This window comes from Ceratotherium simum, chromosome 20 (assembly GCF_057802395.1).
Source record: "Ceratotherium simum simum isolate JZ-2026a chromosome 20, ASM5780239v1, whole genome shotgun sequence".
NCBI classification, from domain to species: domain Eukaryota; kingdom Metazoa; phylum Chordata; class Mammalia; order Perissodactyla; family Rhinocerotidae; genus Ceratotherium; species Ceratotherium simum.
Window position 1 is genome coordinate 42,684,193 of NC_141919.1, and position 15,975 is coordinate 42,700,167.

At 38.4% G+C, this 15,975-nt stretch overlaps 1 protein-coding gene across 1 annotated transcript in view; it reads right to left on the bottom strand.

Annotated features, from left to right (window-relative positions):
* ELAVL2 (ELAV like RNA binding protein 2) overlaps positions 1-15,975 on the bottom strand; it is a 129,781-nt gene that overhangs the window by 60,891 nt on the left and 52,915 nt on the right. The window contains exons 2-3 of the mRNA XM_087444686.1: positions 10,676-10,766; positions 7,638-7,881 (exon numbers count right to left, since the gene is read on the bottom strand). Coding sequence (XP_087300812.1) covers positions 7,638-7,881; positions 10,676-10,747 — 316 coding nt within the window. The 5' untranslated portion in view covers positions 10,748-10,766. The remainder of the gene's footprint in view (positions 1-7,637; positions 7,882-10,675; positions 10,767-15,975) is intronic.

The following is a 15,975-nucleotide window of genomic DNA, read 5'->3' on the forward strand; positions in this document are numbered from 1 at the left end:
AAAGGAAATGTTCCAAAAGGTACAAAATAAAAATGCTTTGCTCTACTCAGACTTTAAACAGGAAGTTAAAAAAATACAAAGGCTGGTGCTAAGGTAACATAATAGATTAGATAAGGTAATGAAATAGAATGAAAACTGTCAAAAGAAAAGCAGGTTAATTTTGTACAACATCACGAAATGGGGGGTTGGGGGGTAAGTCAATTTCATACCTGAGGAGAAACTGGATTTTAACATTTTATAGCTTACAAAAAGTAGCAAGAATGGGGCCGGCCCAGTGGCGCAAGCGGTTAAGTGTGCGCGCTCCGCTGCCGCGGCCCAGGGTTCGCCGGTTCGGATCCCGGGCGCGCACTGATGCACCGCTTGTCAAGCCATGCTGTGGCGGCGTCCCATACAAAGTGGAGGAAGATGGGCATGGATGTTATCCCAGGGCCAGTCTTCCTCAGCAAAAAAAGAGGAGGACTGGCAGATGTTAGCTCAGGGCCGATCTTCCTCACACACACAAAAAAAAATAGTAAGAAATCCTGTATCAGAATTTAATTGCTCTTTATCTTCTCCCATTTAGTGCGCTATCTTTTCAATCTACATTTTTCCAATCATTACTATGACGGCTACTAAATAATAAATTGAAAATAGTCTCTATTCTATACCTCCAATCTCCTGATGCAAAAGTAAACAAAAACTAGAAAAAACAGTGTGAAACAATTAAAAGATCTAGAACAGCAAATAACAGCATCCAAGCACTCACATCCTGCTAAATCATAAGGGGGAGTAAATCTTTATAGGAAGAGCTTCAACTGTATTTTATTTTCTATAAATTTGAATACATTAACAAAGTTTGTGCTTTGTATCAAACTAATAAAAGAATAAAATCAAAGGTGCTAAACACTATGTTTCTAATCTACTGGCAAGACAAATACGGTCATTCGAGAAGTCCCAGTGACAAGACCAAGAAAGCACAAAATGCAGACTCCTAAACCTCATTGACCTCATAGGTTCAACCTCATTTTCCCAGTAAATATTCTTAAAAAGCAGTTGGAAAACCGTCTAACCAGTTCTTACGAGTTGCAACACTTTTATTCATTTTCTTCTAATGGAATAAAATATAAAGTAATACCAATATCAACATCAAGATATCAGAGAAACAAAAAAATCCAGATGATTAACAAATTAATCAGGAATGGCTCTGTTTCATACTTTTCTATATCCTGGCAATACATGGTTTTTCTTCCCAACAGCTAGCCATCTAAGGTTTCATGACCACAGGATATCCAAAGAAGAAACTACTTTGTTTAAGTTCAACTTATTTCATGGTAAAGGGGTCCAGAATATGCCATTCCAAATATGCCACTTTGGCATCAGGAGTATTTTGAGCTGAAGGCAATTAAGAATCAACGGATGCAGGAAGAGTGTTCTGCCCTCCCCTTTTCTGCTTAAAAGCAGGTCATAAATTTCCCTTGTGAAGGTGTCTCCCACTCCTGTACCAGGAAGAAGACACCACGACTGTAGATGGAGAGCTGGCACGAGATGAGTCTGCATAAACAAACCTAGTTAAAATAGCTCTTATCTTCCATTAGTTTCCCCCATATATTTCCTGGTCACTTCCCCATGTTTTATAGTCCCTTGGAACCCAAACCCCCTTTCCTTTGCTAAAATGGCATATAAGCCCCTAAGTCTAACCACTTCAAGTTTCACTTCTTTTCTATGAACTCCAGTGCACATAAAATACTAATAAAAATTGTGTGCCTCTTCTCCTGTTAATCTCTTTTTCCCTCGGTTTTACTGAGATATAACTGACCTAACATTGTATGATCTGTCTTTTGTTAGGTTCAGTGCCTGGGGAGCTGCAAATTAAACTAAGAGGGTAGAGGAAAAGTTCTTCCTCCCTAACAAGGGTAAATAACTAAATATGATTTCTTAAATTTTATAAATTTCTTATTTCATCATCCTGAAATCTTTTATCTAAATTAATCAACACTATCACTCTGAAAGTTGTTCTATAACACACCCAAGTTCAAGGTTTGAGTGGAAAAAAAGAACCTAGAAAAATAAATTTTAAAGTTTTCCCCCAAAACTTTATAAAAAGCTTCTATAGTAATAACATGAAATTTTTAAAATGACTCATTAGCCACGACCTTTGGAAAAGACAAAGCTACAATGGAAAAATAATTAGGTTTTTAAAGATATATTGATAAATATATGTAAATAAAGTTTCTTCAGTACCACAAAAAAATGAATTTTGTTTCATTTTATACAAATTTAGCCACTAAAATCTAAAGATAGCCACATTCAAATGTACTATATTCCACAGTTAATACAGTAGGGACCACCAAAGAATTTACCCTTTACAGCCAAGTTATCTTGTTTCGTGAAGACCTGGGCACACACCCAGCCTTTCTGCCAAATTTCTAATTAAATAGCACCCAGATTCCTCCACGTGAATTGTTTATTAAGCTACTACCACGTAATCACCCTGCTCTTTTCAACTACTTGTCTGCAAGAATCAGAATTCTTGATCTCTTGATACACGGACCCCTAACAGCTGAAGCTTAAGACTTTAACTGATACACACGACCACCTTTTTAAATTACTGTTCATCAAAACAGCTGCATGCTCACTGTGATTGCATCACAGTAAATAAATGCTATTAAATCTGAAGGTTTGCATTAGACTAATAAAATACCACTTATCCGTTTCAATCCTGAGAGCTAAGATTGTATTCGTTTTCAAAAAGAGGAGGGGAGAATACCATGCCATTAAAATGAAGCTTGAAAATCACATTATTCTGATAAACCAAGATCAAAACCAACTTTAAAGTTCTCAGGAAACAACCGAGACATAACTTAAACCTAACTAAGAACTCTCATATGAAAAACGATTTTACGGCACAGGTCCTATGAAAAAACAATGGGAGGCCTGTGTTACCATCCACGGCACTGCCTGTTCAGAGGCAATCAACATCACCAAAGTCCCTCCTCCAGCCCCCTGTAGTTTGTGTTTGTTTGTTTTGGTCTTTATTTTTCCCTTCTGTCTGAAAGCTTCTAGTTGGCAGCTGATGGGGTCAGCATAGGACTCACCCCAAATAATTCCTAAATTAAGAGTGAAGACACCACACCAAGAGAAAAAAGAGCACCACTCACTACCTGAGGTCTTCAACCAACTCTAATTCTCTCAATCCTGGAGTTTCAAAAACTAATTAACACTTACACACGTGTGCACACACACACACTTTCAGGGACAGGTCAGGCGTTCAGTAAAGACACAGCTCCGTGACTTAAAATCCACATCTCTCGTCCAGAACCCCAGGAATCAACCCATCAGAGACCAATGCTGGGGAGGGGGCAGCACCTGAAACTTGGTTTGCCACGGAATTAGGTACTGAAGTTGTAACACCTCTCCTGCCCACCTCCAGCCTGGTTCTATCTCCCTGCAAAATGTTCAGGAAAAGAAGTAGATAACTCCAAGGTAACAGGAACATTCCAGGCCCTACCTATGGAGATTCTGATTCAATAACTCTGGGCAGGACCCAAGAACCTGCCTTTTTGGCAGTCAACCCAAGTGATCTCAATTCAAGACCACTACTGACCATACTTCAAAAGACTGATTCCCAAAACTGCTTGTGTGCCATCAAAATCACCTGCAGAGCCTTCTGACAACAGAGTCCCAAAGCCCCCAGAATCTGTATTGTTAAAACTCCAGATGTACAGCCAGATCTGGGAACCACTGGGCTAGAATATCTGAATTCACAATCATAGACTATGAAGTTTCTAGAGAAGCCTGGATGTTCTCATTCATTTTATGTATCCCTCAGCCCTTGACTCTCAAAAATCTCCCACTCTCCTTCCAAAGAAGACACTCACCAGAAGATGCCCCTCGGTGATCCTGTACAAGTTAGATGTCTCACTATAATTTCATCAATTGGTCCTGTGCTTAATTTTTAAAGAGTTCTGGCCTCTAATAAGAGGCAAGGAGGAAACATCCCGGGAAAGAATCAGAAAGGGAGAATTCTGTGCCCCGCTCTGCCACTTAATAGCCCTGTGGCCTTGAACTAGTCATTCCAGCAAACCTGGGCCTCTCATGACCTGTTAAGTGAGGGAGTTGGCTAAGGTCACCTCCAGGGCTTTTCTGACTCTAAGGCTCTATTACTCATTCCTTGCATCATAAAATCCATTTCACTCCTCTAGGATGCAGCATCAGCAGGTGTCAGGGACTCTGAAGTGCATTTAAGAACTCAAAAGGATGGACCGACGTCAGCTAAGCGGTACGAGCAGCAGTAGCTTCTCATGATGAATGCCTATAGACAGGGAACAGATGAAGCGTAAAGCTGGGCACGAGCCCAAGGACAGGGCCTGAAAAACAGGATACATAGAATTTAGGCTAGAGACATTGCTGTGTTTGCTGCTGAAGACGTTTCTTAATGCGTTTCCCTAATCCTCGTACTATCAAAATAGTGACATTAATTTGCTAACACCAACACAATCTAAAAATTATATACTCTTAGGACTTATGAAAGAGGCACACACTTTCCTCACTAGATATTTCTGTACCTGAGATATAGTTTCCTAGTTCAGCATTATTTAAGTAAGAAAAGATTTAAGAAACGTGAAAAGGAGGATTGAAATTTTCTTCCCCAAGAGTGATCCCAGAGTTTTCTTACAACCCAGACAATTAATGCTCACCTCCTACAAAAACAGAATACAAAGAGCTGGCCCAATAGCTCCCCAGGAAGTAGAATGAGTTGGATAATCAGAGAGAGACCAAGTAACTCCGATTCGACCCTAAAAATGTGTACTGATAAGCTGCATAAGCTGGCTAATACTATTCACTCACAGGGCAGGGTCCAAATCCTCACAAATTCTTTCAAAACCTTCACAGACCCACGTTAATAGAAGCTTCTTAGGAAGAGATGCCCACTTTGCAAAGTGCAACAAATCTACCACTTACGAGGCTGTTTTGTTCAATACAAATAATTTCTAAGAAACTCAGAAGAAAAAAAAATCTAAGGTAATTTATGCTCGAGGCTAAATGAGTCAGACCCTTCTGAACACGGTTTTAAGCCACACTAAGAATAAGATGTCGGTGGGCCACATCAAAGCAGGGTTACTAGAAGAAGAGGTCCTTTGTATTCATATTTACCTGTTCAACTTTTCATAGTTCGTTATCATGGATGTTCATCTTATGAAACATGCTCATATTTTTTGATATAAACAGGTTACAGAAGAGTTTCAGATTGTCTGGTGACCAGCTAACAAATGACTTCAAAAGCTTTTGTAGCAACATGCTTAGTGGAAATCTAGTGTCAAGGAGATATCCCCCAAAATGAGTTTTGTGGTCAAATAAGGCCCGGCAACTCTAAGTCAAACTGGTTTCATTTTTAATATGCTGATGATCTGCAGTGTGGATCTTAGGAAACTATGGAGGGCAGCATTTCTCAAACTTGTCTGTCAATGGAACACTTATTTTGAGGACTATTTGTGACTATACCTCATGGAACAAAGCTTAGAAAACGTGTTTTGATCCTTATGCCCACTATGGATTTTCTTGGGTACTCCACTTTCTCACCAGAGGTTTGAAACAGAAATTTTACCATGGTGGAGAACTCCGTTAGCCCTCTCTCACTGCAAAGACAATGGAGGCGGGGGATGAAAGAGATGGACAAATATAAATGCAATTTGCCAGTATCTCACCAGGTATTTCAGAATACCCGTGGGCTGGGGTTCTATTTCCACTGTCCACCACACTAAAGCCAGGGAGGCAAAGGGTGTGAAGATACAGAACTCAAACTTATCCTACTGCACCATCTAACAGCTCTAGTAAAAGGTTTACAAAAGAATAAGATAATTTAAGACTGACCAGAGGCGAAAGATGAAAATCTCTGAGATGTTTCCTGTGGAAAATGTCTAATACAAAGGATGTATGATTTATTTAATATTTTCATCTACCCCCAGTATCCTAACAAAAAATGTGATATAAATATGCCTTCTTCAAGCATTTTTTTTTTTTAACAGTAGGGACAGCTAATAAGCAATCAAACCAGAAATCACATCATCTATGTCACAGCCTGCATACCATTTATCAGTCATTTATGTCAAAGAGGTTGCAAAATTCATATATAAAGGATGCTGTCTGGCTTAAAAAATATAATAAAATAAAATTCATTATCAGAACAGACACACGTAATAAGAGCCTTTTGTTCTTTCACGTTGTTCTTTATGCTTTCACATTGATTTTGGAAAAAGAAATGGAAAAATCTCATCCATCTGATTATCAGTAGTCATAAACAAAAGACAAACCTCCCTGATGATATCATGGTGAACATCTAAGTAACATAAGTAGTTAAAATATAATTATTCAGTATGGATTGATGACAACCAGGTTTCACTTAGTTTTTACTTGATTTACCTGATTTCAGTGAATAAGTTCTCTCTGTGAACCTCAATCTGTAGCTCAAGGAAATACGACTGTGAGGCCAAGCCCAGGCGACAACTCTAAGAACTCACTCATCCTGGACAGAGTAAGCCCTGCTGTCTTGATAAAAGAATAGCTAATGGTACCATCTCAGAAAAAGTCAAAATTGACCTCAGAAATCACCTAGTGTGACTCCTTCCTCTGTCCTCTACTTTGTTTTACCCAAAGGAAACCTGGCCAAGAGCTGACTTGTCCAAGGTCATATGACTAGCTGAAGTTCAGACTCCTGGTACAACTCTTCACACTGCCTTTAAGTATCCTTTACTCGTTTCAAATAGTTTTATATTTTCGGTTATAAGCCATGTAAAGCAATTTGACACACACCATCACTCACATTTAACAATAAAATGAAAAAGCTAAAGAGTTAGTCTACACTTAATTCCACACATTTTCAGTGTTTGAAAACAACGCCTGCAGGGAGCATTAACCCTCTATCCCAAGAACATGCTCCTTAATTAAGTTTTGGCTTGTCCTAAAAATTTAGTCAAATCTTACAAAATACTAAAGCGATTTTCTACTACCTAATATTCAAAACGTACCATCATTAAAGGCCAAATTACCCATCCCTTTCATTCTTATCTTTATGATAAGAAGAGCACTCACACATCACTTTTTCCTTTCCTTGTCAGGGAAGAGAACATAAGATCTTGCTACACTCAAATTATATCAGTGCAAATATTTATACACTGACAATGTGAATATTACCATTTACTCTGTCATATATATTATAAGCAAAAGGACTATACAGACTTAAGGGAAAGGACATTTACGCGGTTTTATTCCTCTCTCCCAAACACAATATTGTCCTTATATATCACTGCTGAAACGCTAAATTGTGTCAACTCAGAACTACAAACTAAAGGTTAACACGACACTTGCTGCCCTAGACACACACACACTTTTAAAACATTTTTCAAAGATGTTATTGTACAGTTCAGAGTATATGAAAGTCTAGTCATAACACACACTGCCGATACAAATACTTTATGTGTTAAAAGGAGAACAAAACTCTTAAAACTAAGTTTCATACTGCTGAGGTAGTCAGTAGCAGAGAGAATATCTAGATGCACAAAACTACAGCACTGAATGATTTACAAGCAGTAAACTTAGTATTTTCTAACACCTTTAAACACAATCCTTTAAATGTGAGTAACCTATATAAAACTGCATACCTGTTATTTTGTCTCTTACAAGCTTACAGGACTCGATCTCACCGATGCTCCCAAAAAGACTCTTGAGCTCCTCCTGTGTCATGTTCTGAGGAAGGTAGTTGACTATTAAGTTGGTCTTGCTGTCCTCTGTGTTCCCAGAGTCAACTGGTGACGAGCAGTTGTTGTTGATGGTGGTTGGACCATTGGCTGTGTTATTGCAAGTTGGTCCATTAGACAGTTGTGTTTCCATGGCAGCAATTACCTGCTAAAAACAGAGAAAATAAGAAATGTCAGAATTCATATTGCACTACTAGAGACTCCATCCAAGAATTTAAACACTTGTCACTAAACACAAGTCGTTCTGCTGAAATTACAACAAAGCTTCAACAAAAAGTGCAACACCTATGCTAATTTTTACTTGATATTAAGCTATTCAATTTAAGAACACAGTTATATTTTCATATACATAGTCCATACATGCACATAAGCACAATTTAAATCTTAAATATTCTCTAGAACCGCATTCTGGGTCTACTCACACACCCCTACTCACCTGCAGTGTCCAGAGACTTGAGGAAATTTAGTACCCAAGGGCAGAGAATTGAACTCTGACTAAAAATCATACTAGAAAATAAAAGTACTTAACATGCTACCAAAAACAAACCAAAAAGTAGTCTACCTAACTTTCAAGAGATTTTTCAGTTAGTCTAAGAGTTTCAATACTCTAAAACTGACAGACATCCATTAACTTAAAATCAAGGAGCAAGAGTACTTTAAAAAAATATAAGTTTGTCAACATGTACTGTTTTGGTTACATATTGAAAATATTTTTGATTAACAATATCTTATACCTCTACTGTTGGTAAGAAATAAGAATCATATCAGCTGTTATATGTTAGGGCAGGAAAAGAATTTGTAGGATAACTTGGGAAAGAAGCTGTGAGTACAGTGCGTGTACCTTGTAGGTAAATAAGCCATTCTCATCTACCTTGGCAGCTAAAGATCACCAACAAGGCAACTGATCTACAGCATCAAAATAAAATCCCCAAACAATTCAATATGGCGTTTTGCCTTGACTCTGACTTTAAAGGAAAAAAAAAAAAAAAAAAAACCTATCCAATCCACCAAAACAACAAAGTATATCAACTTTTGCAAACAGACCAGCCCAAGAAATTCTGATTTGAGCACATGAGCCTGCTGAAAATGCAAGTAATAAGGAACCCATAAACTCCGAATACAGGATAAATAGCAGAATTAGGGAACATGGCCTCAAACTGTTCCGGCTACTCTAAAAATCACTTATTAAAGCAAATTTGGATCTAGTTTCCTAAAAAAATCAATCCTAAGCTCTTTGAGCAAAAGAGTCACAAACCACAACCCCAAATTTTCTAAAACGATCTTCCAACAGCTATCTATTTTGGACAGCCAAGATTGTAGGGGAATTCAAAAAAATCAAAGCATCACTGAGAGGACTATCCTTCATATTTCATCCAATATATCACTCATCTCCACAAAGAACTGCTTCTCAAAATTTACAATTCTAAAGTGATGGGATGCTAGTTTTAGGGAAGTTTTAATATATAAAAGGTAAAGAATCTAAGGCAAAATAAAAAAAGCAAAGTAGAGGGAAAGAATGTTACAAGAAAAGAGAAAAAAGTCTTAAAAAGCATATTGCCTAAGAAAAATACAGGGGAACGACAGTGGATAAATCTATAGGAAGAAATCTCTACTGCCAAGAGATGTTTATAAAAGGCGACAGCATAAGACAGATGTGAGACTGGTCAGACTGGACAAGAATCAGTGCTATCATGATAAAAAATAGGCGACAAAATCCAGACTATCTATGAATATCGAACAATCTATAAGCCCTCCACAACTTCATTTCCTTTTCAAAGAAATGTGTATTTATTCTACAAGCTGCAAGCTCTCTCTCTCAGGTAAGTGTTCTCAGGGAAAATTTAAAGGAGTAAAAGAAAATAAAGAAACCTTTGGAAATCTGTATGAAAAAAATCTGAAACAATTCAAGATATGCATTTTATTATAATTAACTAATTTATCTGAAACTGAGAAAGGAGGTTTCAGATTTGCTAATAAAGCATAACTGTTCCAGTTTGTACAATATTAGCTGTGGGTCACTTTTCACAGCAAAATTCTTGTGGGATTAACCTTTGCCCAGCAGTTATGAAAACAATGAGTTGCAAGATAAAAGTGGCCAAAGCCAATTAAAACAAATTGCTCTTCAAAACTCAGGATATATGGAGAAACTATATGAGCCCGAAATATGAGATTCGGACAGAAGCTCACTAGGGTGGCATTTGAAATATAAAGTGTTCATTGACTGAAATTAGCAGGATTTAGCAAGGACAACAAACACTCCTCACTTAATTGCACATTTATTTCCATGTTCAGGTGGCAAGAATGAGCTCCTAAGCCAACATTCAAGTGAACAGCTGCAGTAGGCTGTGTGCGCTGAAAATTACAGCATCTCTCAGCTATAGGACCATCTGCTCAGAATAAAATGATACTAATGTGCTATATTTTACAAATAATGCATATTCCATTGATAGGCTCAACACAACTGTTCACAGAATGCAAACTCTTTCAACAGTTACTGGGCAAATAATTTTCAGCCAGATTTACGATTTCAACAATTTTTTTTTTTTTGAGCATCAGGAATTGTAAATAACTTCAAAATTTAGTAACCAAAAAAATACATAGTAAACAGAATGTAAAGAATTACGGTAACTTAGTATTCAGACCATACCAAAACTTTTTTGTTTTTTAAAAAAAAAGCTTGTCACTCTTTTCTTTGAGTCTGCACTAAATCCTAATTTTGATTATAAAAAGTTACATACAAAAGCATGGTTCTGATGCTACATATACCACTATGGTTAAAATTGCAATGGGCTTTAAGTCCTAATGATGGCCATACCGCAACAGGTTTAATGTAAAAATAATTAGTACGCCAAATGACAAGTTCAAGTGTTTGGTATGGCCTCAGCACTCCTGCAACATGCTAAAAAAAGTAGCCTACAGAATTTAAGAAAAATCCCACAGACCCCAGTCCAAGGCTCTGCTGCCCACGAACCACTTCTAAGCAGAGAAGCCACATCACACAGTCTGACTGCCATGTTAGTTTGGAGTTGCCGTCTGCAATATGGACACAAAAAGTATCGTATGTTAGATGAGCAAGATAATGCAACAAATCAGTTTGTACAAAATTTACAGTGATTGTATTGATATTCCCAGCACGTCCATGCAGTGTGGCTTAATTGAATTTGAGGCAATTCCAATCTAATCTTTCCAAATTCATTTTAACATGTAGTTTTCTTGCACAAATTAAGCATTTTTAATTAAGAGCCTGATTTTAAAGCAGTATTAACTAGTTACCTTGGCATCTAGCCTAAAGAACTAACCTTACACATCTCAAAAATTTTAAAAAATAATAATAAAATGAAGCAAAACACTGCATGCTGTTCTGTCTCTTCAGGATGTGGGAGAAGGGAGGAGATGTGAATGAAATTTTGTAGTGGGAAAATGCAGCCATGCAATTCATAAGTGAATGCTTTGCATAAAAGCACTCTTTCCCCAAAATATCAGAGGGGCATTAAGAGAAGCTATATTTGCCCACATCGTTACATTATACTATAAATGATCCTTAATCCTGGGACTTAAAATTAAAAGTGAATCGAAACCCCGTGAGGTTATTCTGCCACTATAGTCAAACTGATCTCTAACAGTTTCACTGAGAATTGTTCACATGTACTAAGAGGCAGTAAACCAGCATCTTTTAATTGAAATAATTGGACCAATAAATAGGATTGTTTGGAGTAACGCTTGTATAGGATGTCAGCTTTGTCCCTGAACGAAATCAAGTGAACATTTTTTAATACGTAAATTGTAAACCCAGCACGATTTGAAATTAGTGCTGCTATGAGGCCTCCAATATAGTTAATGGGCCATTTCCCACTTACACAACTTGCCCGAATACTAAACACAGCCACGATATTGGCACAAAAGCCATAGTTTACATTTTAGCTATACATGCAGATGCTTTAAATAATCAACATAATATTCAGAAAAATTCATTCTCTGAAAATAAACAATGAGCAACAAAGGAAGGCCAAAAACACCTTTTACTTGCGTATTTATGATTAGAAAAATTTCATCCTTAGAGTTAAACCTGGCCTCTAAGTGATTTACTCCTGATGCGAGTGATGACATTGATAACATGTAACAACAGATTCCATTTTCTGGCATCTACCGAAAGGGTTTAACATACTCTTTACAGGATGCCACGAAAATGTTTTACTCTTCTTCCCTTCTCCCACTGTTACCAGAGAACGCAGTCTGATTCTATGTCCTTTATTTAAATTAAAAAAAAAACAAAAAACTATAGTTGAACTGAACCTGTGAAAAAATAAAGTGCTTTTATACCCGTGAAATATTTTGACAAGGACCTAATTGTGGTTAGACTACATGGCTAGAATTGGTAGGAGGACCACACCCCAACAAGTTACACCAAGCTTAAATTTATGTCCTGAATGTCCTCAGGAGTTAATATCTAAACATGCTTCACTACATAAAACCACAGATTCAAATGTAATGGCCTCAGTCCCATCTATTCCATAGGAGGCGGATGCTAACGAACTAATCTATTGACACCCCACTTTCTGAAAGCCCCAGGGATGGGGACAATCGCTTTATTGCACCAACTAACTAGGAAGGCTGTGTATGGAAAATGATTCTGCTGCACTTGTACATTTCAAGCACCCCAGACAGTTTCCCTGCTTGAGGCAGACACATACCTTTATGGGAAGTTATAAATAAGTTGCTCACATGGTCCTCAACCTTTATGCTGGCCAACAATTCAGTTACTAAAAATGTAAAGCTACTTCCCCTTCACTTAAGGACAGACGATTCTGCTCTACTCAATCTACCACAGACAACCGGGCTGTGCACTATTTATAGCGTCTACTGGCTCTGAAACTCCTTGGAAGAGGAAAAAAGGGCATATTCCAGCGACACAGAACCATTAATTTTAAGGCTTAAAAAAATAGTGTTTCAATATATGTTCGTGTCTTAATTTAGACGTCAATTATGCCAGTTGAGACCGCTTTTTCTCCTGTTATTCTCCATGTAATAATTTACGAAGAGGCACTTTAGCATAGATCAATCTAGAATATTCTAAACTTTCCCTGGGCTCCAAGAGATAATGATGAGGTTTTAGTTTGGTGGAAGCATGATTTTATCGGGAGGAGGGGGAGTGGGCTCTGTTTTCACACTCACATAATTTACTTCTAAAAATCCATAAAAACTTTTTAAATTGATTTTTTTTTCCTTTTTACTTAAATGGCCCTCTACATACTTTCATTTCTAAAGTTTCTTACAATAGTGGGTTTTCAGGAAACCAATGCTACTGCTCACTTTATCACATCTGGGACCACAGTTTTCTGGCCATATGAGAGAGAAGGAAAAGTCCCCATTTTCCAATCTTCTTAACAAAAAATTCTGAAAACTAAGGTTATCAGCTTTTCTATTTTCAAACCTCTTGCAGACAGCCACCAAACAAGACAGACTGCTCAACAAAAGCATCCTAAATACATTCTGAGAATTCTCATTAAGTGCAATGTCTGCAAGACAAAAAAAGGTGTCCAAGAGCTAGAACCCACCTGATTTGGGGACCAGACCTCTGCGGGTGAAAGCCATAGCAGGACTGCTCAAAAGGCCGCTGCACATCCCCTGAGGAGGCCTGTCTGCACAGGCCTCTCCATTGCTATGGTTACCATCCTCATCTAGGCCCTCATCTCTCTTCTGGACCACTGAGTAACAGCCTCCCAAAAGGTCCCTCATCATCCTAATCCACATTAACCCCACATGGATTTTCCTAAACCCTCAACAGCTCCCTGCTGCCTATCAAATTAAGTATAAACTACTCACTATAAACAGTATAAACATCTGAGACCCTCTACAACTACTTTTCCCAGCTCACTTATTCAAGCACCTAAAAATCTGAACCACTCTTTGTCCCTCAAACAGTCACAGTCCATTCAAAGCTATACATCCTCTGGCTTTGCTCAGGCAGTTCCAGCCATACCCACCCCACATCCATTTCCGGGGTTTGTACAGACTAAGTATTCAAAACATATGTAAGAATAAGAACAGTTCCTTTAAAAAACCAGGAATATGAAAGGACAATCACCTCCCTGAATGCATGCAAACTTAGGAGCTTCTTTTTCAACCCCCCCATCAGGTATTTCAAACCAGAGATAATTATGAAAGCATCTTTTCAATTTTTGGCGCACTCCATCAGCCACCCTCACCCACTGAAATCCGTATTTTTGTTAAATGGCATAACAAAGCAAACTATCTGGAGCGATCACCTGTGTACTTTCATTTCTGGAGTGATCACCTGTGTACTTTCATTTCAAGAGCCTATCACACCAACTTGCCAACTACAAGAAGCTGGAAGCCAAGACAAATCCAAAAGCATGGTACAAATGAGCTCCAAGCCTCTGGCCAGCAGGGTTATGGAGGTGTGGCATCTGGAATCTGTGTCTAACTTGAGGGAAATGGCAGAAGCAAAGGTATTTGTGAAAAAATTAAACAGATTTTAACACAAAGCTGTTTAAAAATGCATCATAATTAAGTTACGTATCTCAAACAGTTTTAATTTGATACAGACTAGAAAGTTTAAGCAAATATAAAAGGTGACATCTCTAAAAAGCATCATGGCTAGAGTCAAGAACAAGCATCTCTCTCACACTCAAAAGGCCCAGCTTGGATAGTGACCCTGGTCTGGACACTTACTTGCAGCTAGAGCGTTCGCAATACCTAGAGCAGCACAGAACCAGGGTAGTGCAAAGCCTTTCCTCTGACCACATCAAACCTCTCTAAAGGCCAAATTACAAGGTGAACAGAAGCCACCTGTCTCTAAAGTTTAAGAGCAGAACTTACCTTGGCCAAAAAGCATCTGTCTAGGGGGAACTCGAGGCAAGGAGCTAAAGCGCTCAAAATAATCAGTGAAGTGAGTACTGAGAACTTTACATATGAGAACTGGGTAAGCAAGTGATGGGGTCATCTATCCAGCAGACACTATTCCTACAGAATACTGTTTTATCTTTCCCACTAAAATGGCATTTTCAGGATACATTTCAGCTTTACTGAATTAAGCAACAGAAGAGTCAACCAAGCACTAAATCATGGGGCTGACGTGTCTGCTACAGGAATGAGACATTCATTTGTTTTCCTTAAACCTCTTCACTTTGCTTTATGGTTTCTAAAATAATAAAGGTTTGTGGCCTTAAACTTCATGGGATTTCCTTAATTCTAGAATCCCTGTTGAATCCCCACCTCACCCCCACACCATGTTAGCTGCCTCACCAGCTCTACGGATTCCTTGGCGTTGTCAAGCTCAGATTTTTGGCCTTGGGGCTAACAAGGGTCCAAGAGCTGCCAGAGACAATGCACGGAACAGCTGCAGGAGTCACAGGGAGAATGTTCTTTGGCAGCGAACACTAACATCTCTCTGTCTCTTGGCCCTTTATGGCTCCTACAGACAAACTACAGAGTCTTGCCGACGCCAGTCTTTCTGAGGTTTTGTAGTTCTAGAGCTGGCAGGATTAAAAGCTTTGAGGTTAGAGAGTAAAGCTAATGAATTTAGGGGTCCCAAGTACTTCTCTTCATTTTAGGTCCATTTGTAGGCAACCATGCTGGGCAACAAGAAAGTAAAGATCTGCTTAAACTTCACACACTGTTCATTCATCCATTCACTCAACAAACACACTGGTACACAACTCCAACAAGCTAAGGACTGTCCTGGGTCTTGAGATACAGCAATGAGAAGTATCCTGGAGTGTATACTTGCAATGTGTGTGCAGACCAATAATGAACATATATAAGAAAATAGTATATTAGCGAGAAAGAACTGTGCTTTGGAATAAAAGAAAATGCAAAGCAGCGCAAAGGAGTTGAGAATATGGAGATGGGGGATGGGCAGTTTGCAGTATCAAACAGGAGGCCTCACTGAGAAGGTGAGTTTAAGCCCAAGTATGAAGGAGATGTAAGCTAGCCACTGTGGTAAATAGAATAATAGTCCACCCTAGATATTCACATCCTAACCCCTGAAATCTGAATATGTTTAGCTACATGATGTGCAACTTGACATAAGTGGAGCCATTTTACAATAGAGCCAGAGCAGCCATTCCAGAGGAACTGTCGTGCTCGTCTTGTTCCTTGAATCTGGAAATGGGACAACTTTTGGACTGGGCCAAAACAACAATTGTTTTTACAAGCAATTGTTTGAGAAGTCAGCAGGAGAATGAACATCCTGATCACAAGACTGACGACTGTGGACTTT